General features: G+C 45.0%; 1 protein-coding gene across 3 annotated transcripts in view; it reads right to left on the bottom strand.

Moving 5' to 3' along the window:
• Positions 1 to 14,592, bottom strand: part of SLC7A14 (solute carrier family 7 member 14) — a 111,686-nt gene that overhangs the window by 8,775 nt on the left and 88,319 nt on the right. For all 3 annotated transcript variants that reach the window (XM_019440558.2, XM_019440559.2, XM_019440557.2), the window contains 3 exons: positions 11,167 to 11,313; positions 8,470 to 8,678; positions 5,694 to 6,571 (listed from right to left, as the gene is read on the bottom strand). In XM_019440558.2, coding sequence (XP_019296103.1) covers positions 5,694 to 6,571; positions 8,470 to 8,678; positions 11,167 to 11,313 — 1,234 coding nt within the window. The remainder of the gene's footprint in view (positions 1 to 5,693; positions 6,572 to 8,469; positions 8,679 to 11,166; positions 11,314 to 14,592) is intronic.

Here is a 14,592-nt window from a genome sequence, read left to right as displayed (position 1 = left end):
AAGCCAGTAATGCCACTTCTAACTCAGCAGAAACCCAAGGGAGATATGTTCATGTGTCCACCAAAAACACGTACAAGAATGTTCACAGCAGCTCTATCTGTAATAGCCCCAGAGTAGAAGCAAGTTAAATGTCCACAGGCACTAGAATGGATAAGTCCACTGTGGCATATTATTATCACAGTGGAATGCCAGCCGGGTAAGGAGAGTGAACGAACTAAAACCACAAGCAACGACATGGATGAGTCTTACAAATATAATGCTGAGGGAAAGATGCCCAGTGCCCACTCTTTCATGGCTCTAAGTGTGTTCCAGGGGCTCTGTTCACACCTGCTCCGGGGCCCTTCGTCTCTGCCATGGCCATCTCTCCCTTCCTTCTTTTGTCTCAAAGGACAGCCGATATTGTGGCTGCTGCTGGGTGCAGAGCCATGGTATCACCCGGCCCTTTTCTCCATGCATAGCCCTGCCCGGCATAGCCCCTCTGCCAGCAGGCAGCCTGGACTGTAGCAGGACCCCCCTCCCCCCTTCCCCTGCTTCTTGGAATTGCGCTGCTCCTCTTGCCATCCTCGCCCTGGCCTTCATGAGTTTTATTTTGCCCTTTTGAGCATGATTTATTTGTCGAAGTTGCCAATTGTTTTCTCCTTTGCCTACAAGGAGAATTTCAAGCTGATTTATGGGACATATCCTCAGGAATTGATTTATCTTGGTGTCCTCTCTGCTCCCCATTCAAGGCCCCCCTCTTCTCCTCCTCTTCCCTACACGACAATGGCTGCTTTGAGTCAATTTCCAACAGGGTTTTCAAATGATACTGCAGGTAAAGACCACAGCTGTGTTTTCCCTTTGGAAACCATGTTTTAGTCCAGGATTTACGAAGCTCATTGCCAGATTAGTGTCTGTTCTCTAAATCTATAGATGAGAATTTGGTTTTTCTCTGAGGGGCTTAAAAAATTCCAGGTGAGAACTTGGCAGCCCTCAGCGTGAGGGGGCCCACGTGCTGGTTCACCCGATGATTATTTTATACTCAGGTCCCACAGGGAACAGTAGACCTGGAAAGTACTGCCGTATAGTCTCATCACTGGTAACTGCTAGTTTCAGGCTCCCTGAGACTCTGCCCAACACTTCGAGGTGTTCTTTTACAAAACCGCATCAGCCGAGAGAAAAGGAACAGGAAGTCTGATCTGTGCTCATTTTGCTGGGGATTATCAAACATTTGCTGTGCGTGTTACTTCTCTTGTCTGAAGGAAAAGAAACAAGTGCTGAGTAATCTTGCTGGGACTTGGGCCTTATTTTATTCAGTGAGTCGTGCTCATCCAAAGGTTTAGAGCTTAGCAAAACATTGTTAGAAAAATGCTGTGATTAAGATTCATCTAGAGAAGGCTGGTTAAAAAGATATGCCCGAGAAGATGATCGAGTTATGACTCAGCCTAACTATGTAAATCTCGTTTTTAAAAAGTAGCTAATGTTTCATAAGAAGCTCCGCTTAAAATATCTCTACTGTTCTCCCCAAGAAAGTTATACTATGAATAACAAAATAAAAATCTGACATCTTGGAGACTCAGAAGTTTAGAGATGGGATAATTAGTCTATGAGATCACTGAAAATTGTATAAGCCAATTTGGGGTTGTTTGATGGATATATTTTATATGTGCAAAAATTTGTTTTTGAAAAACAGGGAGTTTTTATAATTAAATTATTTGCCTTGCTTGCTAATATCTTCTTATTCTTCTCTCTAGACCAGTCCTTGTCACATTTGAGCATGCATCAGAACAATGTGTAGGGTTTGTTAAAACCTAAATTGCTCTCAGAGATTTTGACTTGGCAGGTCTGGGATGGGGTTTAAAATCTCACTTTTAACCTGTTCCATGTATGATGCTCCTGGTCTGGGACCACACTTGGAGAACCACTGTTCTAGATCATTGTAAACCTGCCCGCACATTAAAATTCCCTGAGGATCTTAAAAAAAAAAAAAAAAAAAAATACCCAGTGCTTGGCTGCACCAGACCAATTAAATCAGAAAATCTCTGAGATCCTGGGTATAGAATATTTCAGGAGCAGCTCGGGTGATTCTGATGTGTAGTCAGGACGGAGACTGTTTGTTCTAGGCAGAAATTACTCAGGGACCATTTCTCAAAGACCACGATGCTAAAGCAGTTAGTTGCCAGCAGCTGGATGTGAGCTGTGAGCTCCTGTGTCCTCTGCCTGGCCAACTCCAGGCTGCGTAGTGGCACCCTCCCATGTCGTGGAGTATCAATTTCTGGAGCGAGTTTGAAGTTTATGCTATCAGCAAGATTACAAAAGGCTCTCTGGGAGTTTTCTTCTGCCTGATAACTGGGAGGGCAGCCTGAGTCAGAACAGGTTCATGCTGTACTTTGGCATGTGATAGCTAGTCTGGGCGACAATGAATCATTTTAGATTTTAAAGAGAAAGGCAGGGAAGAAATAATTCTTATTACTTTCTGCAATATTTTCTTATTTAAGCCCCAAACAGCAACCAGAAGAAGACGAGTAGAATTAATCTGCATTTTTACAGATGGGTAAACTGAAACCCAAAGGAGCTAAGTGAACTTCCCAAGGTCACAAGACACAGAGGTGGCAGAACTGTGATTTGAACCTGGGCTGTTTGACTCCAAAGGCAAGGGTCCCTGCCACCTTACCATGTTTGCAGAGTGCCTCTGGTGCTCCAGAAACCATAGATTTAGTGCAGAACTGGTGACGTAATTTACGGGCCCCAGTGTGAAATGAAACCATAGAGCCCCTTGTTAAAAAGTTGTTAAGAAAAAAAAGGTTGTTAAGAATTCAAGAAAGCAGCAGCAGAGCATTAGGCCAAATGTGGGGTCCTATGCGCCCATGGAGCCAGCCCTGATGTTAGGTGTTAATCCGCACAAACTACGTATCAAACATCCTGATCCAATAGGGAAGATGCTCAGAGGCACCCTGGCAGGGAGGTACGGGCTGCAGATCTGGGCGTGGAGATACTGAGTTTTTAATAATAGCTCTGTGAATAATCTCCAGTTATTCCTGTTGACCTTGAGTATGTTGTTTAACCTTTTGGAGGTTCAGGTTAGTCATCTGTGACATTGAGAGAGGGAGCGGTGGGGAAGGGTAGATGATTTCAGTGTTTCTCAAACTTTGTTGTTGTTGTTGTTTTGTAATGCTTATTTATTTTTTAGAGAGAGAGACAGAGCATGAGCAAGGGAGGGGAAAAGAGAGGGAGACACAGACTCCGAAGCAGGCTCCAGGCTCCGAGCTGTCAGCACAGAGTCCTAGGTGGGGCTCGAACCCACGAACTGTGAGATCATGATCTGAGCTGAAGTGGGACACTTGACTGACTGAGCCACCCAAGCACCCCTCAAACTTTGGTTATTTATATACCACATATTTTGTATCGTGGCCATGGTCATGATCCCTGGACCCATACTACCTGACTTCTAATTTTGGCTCCCCTAAATTCTAGCTATGTGACCTCGGTCAAGTGCTTCCACTTCCTCATCTGTAAAATGAAGATTGCTGTGAGGAATACATAAGTTAATGTGAGGAAAGTCCTTGAGTAATAGTTGGTGTGTGATAAGGGCTACATTAAGTGTTAATTATTACTACGAATCATGGCACCTGTACCAGTAGTAATGCTTTTTCTTTAATTGGACTCACTTCTTAAATTTAAAAATAATCACCAGATTCATGTGAGTATGTATATTTTTTCTCGTACGTGTGCAAATGTATAATACCTATATAATACTTTTAAAAATTCAAAAAAAGTCCATTCATATGCTCCCTAAAATCAGTCCAAATATTACTGATAGAATGGTACCAAAACCATGGGGAACATTGTGCTAGATATTGAAGGTCCCTTCCAGCTTTAGTACTCTAGGAATGAATGAATAAATGCACATGTCTTTGTGTCTATGCCTTCAGTCATTTGACAAATACATGACTGGAATATTTCTACCCTCCTCAGTCACTTCTACCCACAGTAGAATCTTTCCATTGGTTGGCTACAGGTTTCAGTGGAAAAATGTTTAAATGGAGACGAGAGATTATGAATAAATCATGTAAGTGGTTTAAACTTTGAGGGGTTAGTGGGGTTCTCTCAAGAACTCCCCCTAAAGTCTAACAAAGGATGAAACCTAGAGCTGTGAAAGTTGGGACCGGATGCTTCTAAGAAGACACAGGATGGCCTTGAGAGTTGAGGAATCTGCTGGAAGGTCTGGACCCTTTCCTTTGGGTACTGTTTTTGCCCCACTTCCTTCTATGCAGATCTTATCTTATAGGCTTACAGTTTCTGTTTGTTTTTGTTTGTATGTTTATTTATAATTTGAGAGAGAGAGAAAAGGAGAGAGCATGAGAAGGGGAGAGGGGCAGAGGGAAAAAGAGAATTTTAAGCAGGCTCCATGCTCAGTGTAGAGCCCAATGTGGGGCTTGATCCTATGGCCTGGGGATCATGACCTGAGTTGAAATCAAGAGTTGGACTCTCAACCAACTGAGACACCCAAGCATCCCTAGGCTAACGGTTCAAATTCCACCTCCTCAAGTTCCTTTCCAGCTATTCTTTTTTTCTCATCGGAAGAGTAGTCATAGAGAAGTATTTATTAAGCACATGCTGTGTGCCAGGCACAGAGGACATAGTGCTAAACACCCGTATTCCTACATCAAGGAGTGGATGGGACCTCAGGGCTATCAATTTGTATAGGGAAATAAAGGCAGTGACTAAGGAACTTTAAAATCAGTTTTCACTTAAACCTCCCTCTCAAGTTACCATGAGCACTGATCTCCAACCATTTCATGAACATCAGTACTTGTTGGATATAATAAACGTGTGATGTGAATGTAATACAAATCAATCACAAAGGAAAATGAAAAATCTTGGGACAGGGGCAGGGCTTTTTGAAGGCAATAAAAGTGAATTTAGAGAGAGAACTTCTGATTTACACCCAAAGTTGTGGACAGTTGAAGTTCTAGCAGAACTGTATCAGTTGTCAACAAAGAGAAAATCAGTTAAGATTGATGGCGTGATGTGTGCTTTCCAAGAGAATGACTAGAATATCGAAGGATGATGAAAGAATCTTGAGAGAAAACGAAAAACTCTTGAATATCTTATAAAAGTCAATATGAAGTGAGGGATGGTAAATGGTATAATCTAGTCGGAAAAATTATGCCAAAATCCACACTTAATTCATACTTTGCTCGTTTAAAATATTAAGGCATGATTGGTATTTTACTTTAATTTTGTCAAATATAAGAAAAGTAATTCTTCCATAACTTTCAGTTTCATAATTTTCAGTTTCTAAAACAGAATTCCAGTCAACCTTTTTCACTCTAATTTTTACTGTGTTATTTATGTCCCTTTGTTATGTGGATTCATTTTACTGAATGACTGTTTATATTTCTATAAAATTTATTTATATTTTTAATTAATGACTTTTTATGGAATTAATTATCCATAAAAAGAATGTCCAGTAATAGTATTCAATGAAGTGATGGATTGATTAGCATCATTCTTCAGAACCAACGGCCAAGACCATAATAGGCAGAAAGGGCACAACTGGCTTTATTGACTCTAATGCAGAGAGCAAGGGTGCATAGAACAAGCCAGACTTCTCTTGCAACGGAGATGCCTAGTCCAGCTAGGAGATAATTTTGGGATAAGCCTGTTTAAGGCCTTGAGAGGGAATTCTCCAGGCGTCAAAGGAAATTGCTTACCCACAAAGCACCAGACTGCAAACCGGATCCATGTGATGGTGGAGAGCTTTAGCATGAGATAAATGTTCACCAGCATGGCAAAGGCAGGCACGAAGGGGAGGCAGGGAGCCATGTAGGGTAGCTTTTTGGGGTTCTCTGGTTGCTGCAGGATCACGAACACCAGGGCGCCGATCAGCAGCACCATCAAAACAACCAGCAGGATGGCCCACCAGCTCCGCTCTGAGATGTGGTCGGAACCAAAGATGAGAAAGGAGCAGAAGATGAACATGAGGATGAAGAGCAGGAGCACGCAGATGGTCACCGTGTGCCCTGTGGCTGCTGTGGGCCGGTCCATTTTGCCTGGAAGGCCCAGCCGGATCCTCATGGTGTAGTAGCGGGGCCCGATCAGCTTCTTTAACTTGATGAGATAAATGTTTTCAGATTCGTCGGCTTCGATGCCTGTGGTCATGTCCACAGTGCCGTAGTTGGGATGGTTCACATTGTAGGTTGACTTGTCCGACTTGCCTATGAGCATCTCGTTGTCTCCCAGGGATGGTAGGTTCTTGGCCCCGCATGTGTTGGTGGCTGGGCCGGAAAACTCTTCCCCTTCACTCACAGGAGAACAAACTTCCTTCTCACAGTCCGCCAGGATGCCCTCCTTCTTCTTTGTGTGCTCCTGGGACAAGAACTTGACAAAACCATCAATGTCACTCTCTGGTTGGTATCGAAGGAGCAAGACGCAGACAGAGACCAAGGTGTAGGCAAGGAGTGTGCCGATGGACATCATCTCTATTAGGTCTTTCAGGCTGACTAATAACGAGAGGAGAGCTGCTAGGAACCCCGATACAATGCAGGCCACCACTGGTGTCTCTGTGTAGGTGCTCACGTGAGCCAGGAACCTGGAGGGACGGGCAAGCAGAGGGTTAACAGTGAGCTACAGATGGTGACTGACTCTAACACGGCTTAAGTCCACCTGGTCCTGCTCCTCCAATGTACTTCTGGAGTCACTGCTTTGAATACAGTTATTCCTACTGCAGGATTTGGTTTCTGGAATACAATTTAAAAATAATTTACTTTGATGCCTTGGTTTTGAGGCAAACTTCTTTATTAAAGTTCCTACTTCATTATGCGATGTGAAGGGACGACTGAATTTAGGAAGCATGTTAGAAATCTGAATCGAAGTGCAAGCTTTGCTGGGAAGGAGTGATATGTGGAACATGCATACACCTCCTTGGGGTCCCCTAAACCTGTGTTACCTAAAATATGGTCAGTCCGTGGACCAGCAGCATCAGTATCACCTTGGAGCTTATTGGAAATGCACATATTCAGGTATCACCAGAGACCTCCTACATCAGAACCTCTGGACATGGGGCCTAGCAAACTATGCTTTAAAAAACCTCCAGAGGATTCTGATTTATACCAAAGCTTGAGAAGCATTGCTGTACAACAAAAGTGCAGAAGTTTAGTTGGCAAAATAGCGCAATAACTCAGAACATGTGCTCATAAAAGCAGCCCCAATCCAGCCACTTACCAACTGGAGAAGACCAACAAAGGTGAATGAATGACAGGTGCCTCTTTAGCAGTTCCTGTGGGCCTTAAGCAGGTTCCTGCTCTCCTCCTCCCTCTCCTCCTAATCTGCCCTCCTCCCACCTCTTCCATTTCTCTTTTATTTTCGTCTTTCACATATGACTGACTATCAGCTGCCTTTGGAGCTCCAGCATCTTTCCTCTTTGACAGCAGAAAAACCTTTTGGGTGTCTGAAGTTGTAACATCTCCGCCACACTCAGCCTCTTCTTGATCTGTCCAGCTCCCCAAACATGGCAACTCTGACCTGGCGATGACTTCAGGGGGTATGCAGGGGAAATGGAGCAGAAGATGACAGCTGGTGGCAGAGAGGAAGTCCCTGAGCTGGATTCCCCCCCCCCTCACCCCCGTACCCCTGAGCGCTCCTTGACCTCCATGCTTTACACCTTGCTTTGTGTACTTGAAGAATGCCTTCCCTGCAAGCCCCTCATACAGTGGGCACTGGGAACCGAGAGATGGGCCACATTTCCTTGGGGCAGATTGACCACTTCATGGCCAATGTAGGGGGCTGGAAGCCAATATATTGGAGTGCTTGAAAATCCTGTCTTTGGAGTCATACAGTCATGGATTCAAATCCCGGCCTCCCCTCAGCAGCTGGGGGGTTGGGGTAAGTGTTTTTGCCTTTCTAAGTATACTCATCTACTATATTTGTCTGCAAAACAGGGTTATTGTGACAACTACATGGGATCTGTATACAAAGCACCCAGGGTACACATATGTTCAATGAATGGTAGTTATTGTTGCTACTGTTATTAGGTTCTGTTCAGATGGTCTTATACTCCCTGTGATGGTAGCTTTTAATGTTTTCACCTTCAGAGGGGCTGTGGAGAGGGGCTGTGGTCAGTACCTCACCTCAATGTGAGGGCAGGCCTAAGATGTCCCTGGGAGGGGTCCTTCCTTCTGGAAGTCACTCAGTGCAGCAGTTTGACACCCACAATCTTCACAAAGCAACACACAGTGTCAAACAAGAGGGGAGGGGCAGTTAGGGGGAGTATACCAGTTTGTGCTAGATTGGGAGACCCAGAGTCAAACTGAGGGGCTGTTATGGGGCTTACGTTCTTTTTGCTCAAAGTCTTTATCAGGATATATGACAAATTCCATCGTCTATGTGACATACACGCACATCAAAATTATAGTCAGGCTGACAGTGGGTGACATTCTCCCTGGACAGGCATGGCAGAGCAGAATTAATTTCATAAAGCATAGTCCTTACCTGAAAAGCAGCCCATCACCAGCCATGGCGTAAATGACCCTTGGCATTGGGAAGAGAGAGCCCAGCAAACTGACTGTCAGTCCTGCAACTGACCCGATGGCTACTACGAATTTTGCAGCATAGAACCCATGAGCCACAAACATCTCCATGAGTGGGGATTCCGTGTCAATGGCGTAGAATGGCACCATCAGAGTTAAGATTATGCTCACCTGTTGAAACAAGAGAAAACATGGCTGGAGGTGGAGAGGACTGACAGCATGGATGGATGTCCCATAGGAGAGCGAAGAGGCCTGGACTTTGGATTTGTCGCTTCTTGGCATGTGCCCTTAATTTAGACCAGTCATTTTGCATCTGGACCTCTTGGTCTCAGTATTTTCTCCTCACATTAGAATTTAGTGGACTTGACAAGATGGTCCTCAATATCTCTCTCAGGCTTTCATATCTGAGGAATAAGTATGCAGGTATCTAAGCCCCACAACAGCAGAACTACACTGACAGTTCAATGAAGGGCAGATACCATCACATGGAAGGAACTGGAGCCAAAGGTGCTGGAGCTAGGACCTGGCAGTGGCCGCGAGCACCCTGCCCACATGGGCAGGACTCTCATTTCCTTTATACTTTCAGGATCCTATATGGTCTTAAATGTATTCTCCCATTCACTCTGAAAATCAGAGATAAAAACTCCAAAGATAAGTGATCAGAGGTCCATAGCCATTTAACAGGGGGCACCCATATGAGGACCATATTTCCATTTCCTCTCTGTAGCTCAGCGCCAGGAGCCAGGCAGCCCACAAATGAAGGCATCAGGATGGAACCCGGTCCTACTCTGGGGTTGTAAGACTACTGTGGCTTTGCTTAGCCAGGAATCACTTGGCTCCTAGGACCCATCTTCCTTCATATGTCATAAATCGGCCATAACAACCCTCCCTCCATGGCCCCAGGCAATGAAACCACCAGTTATAAGTCCAGGCTCCCCCTGGCCTGCAGGGGCCAATGCTGGCATCAAGAATGGAGGTCAGAGCCTGAACGGGAGAGGGTGGTGCATTTCCAGACCACTTCTTTGCATATTCCTCGGGAGCCAACATCCTCCAGTGAAGCCATGGGCTGCTAGGGAGGACAGCAGGATGGATCACCACAGCCCAGCAATTTGGCTCTTCTCCTGATGGTGGAATGGCAGCCTGCTGACCGGTGCAAGACCAAACAGCCCCTGAGGCCTGGTTAAGGGCCGTGTGTTCTAGAAGAGGATGTTTCCCAGCAGCTTCACCACTTGCAACATGGGGTGGGCTGGGAGACAGTGGGATTGATTCCTACAGCGGTTTGCGTTGAGTCGGCTGCTCATGTTAGATCCGGATGGGCAAAAAGTGGGCAGATGCGTAGAAGTAGTCTGTAGTCTATAAGGCACTATTCTAAGAAAGGAATTGTGATGACCAACGTTATTATGTGTGCAGCAGGGGTTGACCCCTGGAGGAGGGGGAGGTATATGAGGGAGGAATAAGAGGGGAAATGCAAAGCAGAGCATCTCTGCCCTGAGATACTCTGCCCCACACCACCCTCATGGCCTGAACGCTGTCTGCAGGGATCATCAGAGTATGGTTAAGATGAAGCCACTTGCCTGTGTGTGCTCAAGGGGAGGTGATAATTGACCCATAAAACAATTGCCAGGGACAAGTGAATTCCTATAAACCACATCCATGGTTGCTCTTGTGTTTTCCTTTGGTGCCCAGGACAATCTTATTTTGCAGCTTGCCCTAATGATCAAGCCAGCCGCTGGTCTGGCTTCCTTAAGTAGTTGCTAAAGCTGTTTCTGTTTTGTTTGTTTTTTGGGAAGGAGGTGCTTTTCCTATGTTTTGCAGCAGGGGTGCACATAACAGCCGTGGATCTTTCCTATTTGTGGTAAGTGAAGTGAGTGGGACCCCCAGGGCCTGGGGCATTTTTGTGACCACACACCTATTGACTTGTTGGCTGGTTCTCTCCATTGCCAGGGGCCGAGGAGGATGTTGGCTGCGAGTGAGCTATTTCTGTGATAGAAATTCTGGGATGGGAACTGGGAAATGACACATCACAAGTTTGAGGAGCGTCTGATCCTGAGATGACAAGAAGCTGCAGGCTTCCTTCTAAGGATTCCCCTTGGCAGGAAAACTTGAAAAATGAGCTTGGGCCGGTATAAAAAGAGGGAGCAACAGCAGAAAGAAATGGCATTTCCCCTGAGATTTAAGGGGAAGAGTGTCTCTAGGAGGGTGGTGTACTGTCTCCCCACTCTGGAGGAGCCTCGCCTCCCGCTGCCGGGAAGATCCCAGAAGACAGAAGAGCATTGAGGAGGGTGCACAGAGGTCCACAATGCCTCTGCTTGCACACCCACCCGTTACTGCCAGCCTATGATCTGAGCTCCTTGGACAGCAGCCCACTCCCTGTATACCGTCCCCTGGGCAGTAGTGGATACCCAGAGCCTGTGTGTGCGGAGGAGCAGGGATGGAAACTCAGAGGTCAAGACTGCCCCCGTCTCCAGTTCGGAGTGCTGATTTTCTTCTTGTCATTGGTGGGTGGGGATATAGGGTGCATGGACACATGCATACAAACGCCGAGACAGCACAAGGAAGGGATCATTTCCTGACAGAGGGTGACCCAGTCCCAGAGCTACTTTTTAAGGTCAAATATGAAAAGGCCATCAAGATGGTCCCAAAAGGATGTAGTACTTACAGATACGTATGCTGTCAGGCAGATGACCAAAGAGGCGGTGATGGCATAAGGGATGGATGTGTTGGGATTCTTGGCTTCCTCTCCAGTGGTGGCAATGATGTCAAAGCCAATGAAAGCATAGAAACACGTGGCTGCTCCTTGCAGCACCTGGTGGGACAATAGCATTTTTCAGACTCAGAGTGTCAGGGCAGCACGAGGGCCTAACATGTGGTACCAACAACTGCCCGGTGCTCGGCCGCGTCACTGAGCAGCAGAGGGAATAACATGGTGGGTCTCGTGCTCAGCACTTGAGTTCTGATCTCCTGTGCTTTCTAGCTGTGTGATCCTGGGCAATTCCCTCATGGGTAAAATGGAGATAAGAAGACTTACGGCCACATAAACACTGGGTTGTTCAACATATTCAAATCATTTCGGGAAATAAGTGGGGTTATAAGTAAATCAATAAACTGGCTATCCCTATGTCTTGCAGAACTCATTAACTAACCTCTCCGTGCCTTATTTTCTTCCAATGGTTCTCAACCACAACCAGGGGTCCTATGACTTCCCTTAGGGGATGTTTGGAAATGTGAGGAGCTACTTGTGACTTTCACAGAGACGTGAGGTTTGCTTTCAGCATTTAGGGTACAGGACTCAAACGCTTCTGCACCAAGAATTGTCCTACTGACATTACCATTGGTGCCCTTCATAGATCATCTCTGTGGTAACACCTAGATCTGAAATGATAGAAAAGATTTTCAGATCTTCAGATATCCTACTGTCTTCCGTGGGGAGACAGGTAGAGACAGTCTGATTTTTCTGTCCCTTTGGGGCTCGAGTGTCCTAGCTGGGTTATAAGGCTGGAGAAGATATGCAGTGAGAGGCAGTGTCAGGCTGGGGAGGTGGTAACCAGTGACATCTGCTGGATGCCTGTTGGACTGAGCCTGCACGGCTGCAAGGGCGGGTGGGACTATAAGTCAAGATGTCAGTGCGAATCTTCTCTTAAGGAGTGTGTTACTTTCTTCCAAAGAATTGACTGAACTTTAGATGAAGTTTCCCCACCTTGGCATTCTCATTATCGGCTGAAAGCAAAAAGTGTGCCTGTCTGAATGCTTGGGGAATGTCCTTTCAGGGGAGGGTGAGAGAGCTTTTTCTAGACTTGTGTGTATGGGCCAGGGGCCTTGGCAACACGCAAGCTCTAGCTAGGGGTCCAGGGGTGAGCTTCATTGTAGAAGGATCATTTCTCCCCCTTTAATCCACATGTAGCTTACAAATGATGAAATTCAAAACATGTGCCAAGCAGATACCTGTGCCCAAAGTTTCACTCTTACCTCTCCCACTGGCTTCTCAGTAAATAAAATACTAAGTACTGGAATCGGCCAGGTACATGACAAACTGAATATCTTCTCAAACCTCAGAAGCAAGTTTGCTCACCTGTAAAATGACTTGGCCCTTTCTGTGGTCTTTCCCACTAGGATTCTAAAGTTCCAAGTCCCTAAGTGGGCATTCTTATCCTGGGGTCCGTTCAACTCAGGGTGGGAGTCTATGAACTTTGCTAAGAAAAGATTATATCTTTATTGTTAGTAACCTCTGACTAAACATAAGCATTTCTTTTAATTATGAATGTAAGTGACAAACTAATAGTACCTGTGATTTTGTCACCAAAGCAATCAGATATTTTTTCTATACTAGTAGATAGTTGCAGAGATCTTGAAATATTTCTTGTGCTTATTGCTACTTCCAAATTACGATAGTTATTAGACACAGATATTAATATTTAAAACACTAATATAGAAGCACATTGTTATTATATCACAATTAAAAATGTTTTTATAACTATGTTTTAATATATTTGCTTTCTTTTGGATTCCTATGTAATTAGGTTATTCATTTATAAACACAATTCTCAGAAGGGGTCCATAGGCTTCATCAAACTGCCAAAGAGTCCATGGCACAAAATAATCTAAGAGCTGCTGGTCTATTCCAAACTCCTTTTTTTTTTTTTTTTTTTTTTTTAACATTTATTTCTTTTTGAGAGAGAGAGAAAGAGAGACAGAGCATGAGCAGGGGAGGGGCAGAGAGAGGGAGACACAGAATCCAAAGCAGGCTTCAGCCTCTGAGCTGTCAGCACAGAGCCCGATGCGGGGCTCAAACCCACAAACCATGAGATCGTGACCTGAGCCGAAGTCGGATGCTTAACTGACTGAGCCACCCAAGCACCCCATAAGAGCTGCTGGTCTATCCTAATAACTCAGGTAGAAAGAACTTCTCAAGGAATTGTCATCAAAGGACTGCTTTCTGGGAGAGGAGATATCTCAAAATTTACTTCAGTAAACTCCTTCATTTCAGGGAATGGAAAGTGTTTTGGCCTCCAGGTAAGGAGAGAAAACAGATCTCACTTCATTGTACCTGGAGGTTTACCGGTCTGGAAATGTGCTTGTTTCGCTTATCTAGCAAATGTTTTTGGTCTTTAAGGATAAACAGAGGCTGCGATTGCAGGCTCCCTAAACCTCCCCAATCAAGGAAAGCCTTGCTTTAAGATAGCTACCAGAAAACAGGTTCTGCTTTCTCTTCCTTTAACATCTTTCTTCCTTTACACGTACATACATACGTACGCGCACACACACACAGCTCCTGCAAATCATACAGATCTGTCAGGACAGTCAGTTGATGATGTATCACTCCCAGTTAGGATGTGCCATGAATAGTCCCTGTACCTATTTGCTGTGGTCAGTTCTGGATGGAAAGTTCACAGATATTGCAAGAGCTTACTGTTGAGGAAATGGGGTTGGAAGGATCTTAAAATAAGAACTTGGGGGCCAATCTACCCTAGAAAAAGATGAGAGGTCTGTAAGCCACGCCTTGTGAGGAATCACTGGGGGCCCAGGGATGTCAAAGGTGAAGAAAAGAAGACTCAGTGGAAGACTTGGAGGACACCTTCCAATTTTGAAGTGCTGATCATGAAGCAGTTGGAGGAGAAATATACTGTAGGCTCCAGGGGGAATCCCAATGCCATGCACAGCCATCCACAGGTTGGGGGTTGGGGGTGGGGATTGGATTTAGTTAGGAGAACAGATTTTACAGATTGTCAGACTTGGTGTGGTTCTGTCACATACTGGCTTGGTGACCTAGAATAAGTTCCTAACCTCTTGGAACCTCATTTTCTTAAATGGAGATGAAAGTGGTATTTAGTTCATAGGGTTGTTAACAAGGATTAAATGAGATAATACAGTGAACTGCAGTCATAGACTACAGCAGGTACTTAGTAAATATTAGCTCTTATCAGCAGTATTTTTTAATCACTATTATAAAATTTCTAGAACAGATGAAACTCAAAGGCATAAACAAATTCTTCCTCCTCCTTTTTTTTTTTTTAAAGGGCATATATTTTATTAATTGCTCCCTTGTGCCAGGCACTGTGCTTGGGGATGTGGATATAGTCATGAGCAA

This window comes from Panthera pardus, unplaced genomic scaffold (genome assembly GCF_024362965.1).
Source record: "Panthera pardus isolate Hobbes unplaced genomic scaffold, ASM2436296v1 HiC_scaffold_16, whole genome shotgun sequence".
In the NCBI taxonomy this organism is placed as follows: domain Eukaryota; kingdom Metazoa; phylum Chordata; class Mammalia; order Carnivora; family Felidae; genus Panthera; species Panthera pardus.
The sequence above is the reverse complement of the archived record's forward strand: the minus strand, read 5'-3'. Positions and strand labels throughout refer to the sequence as shown.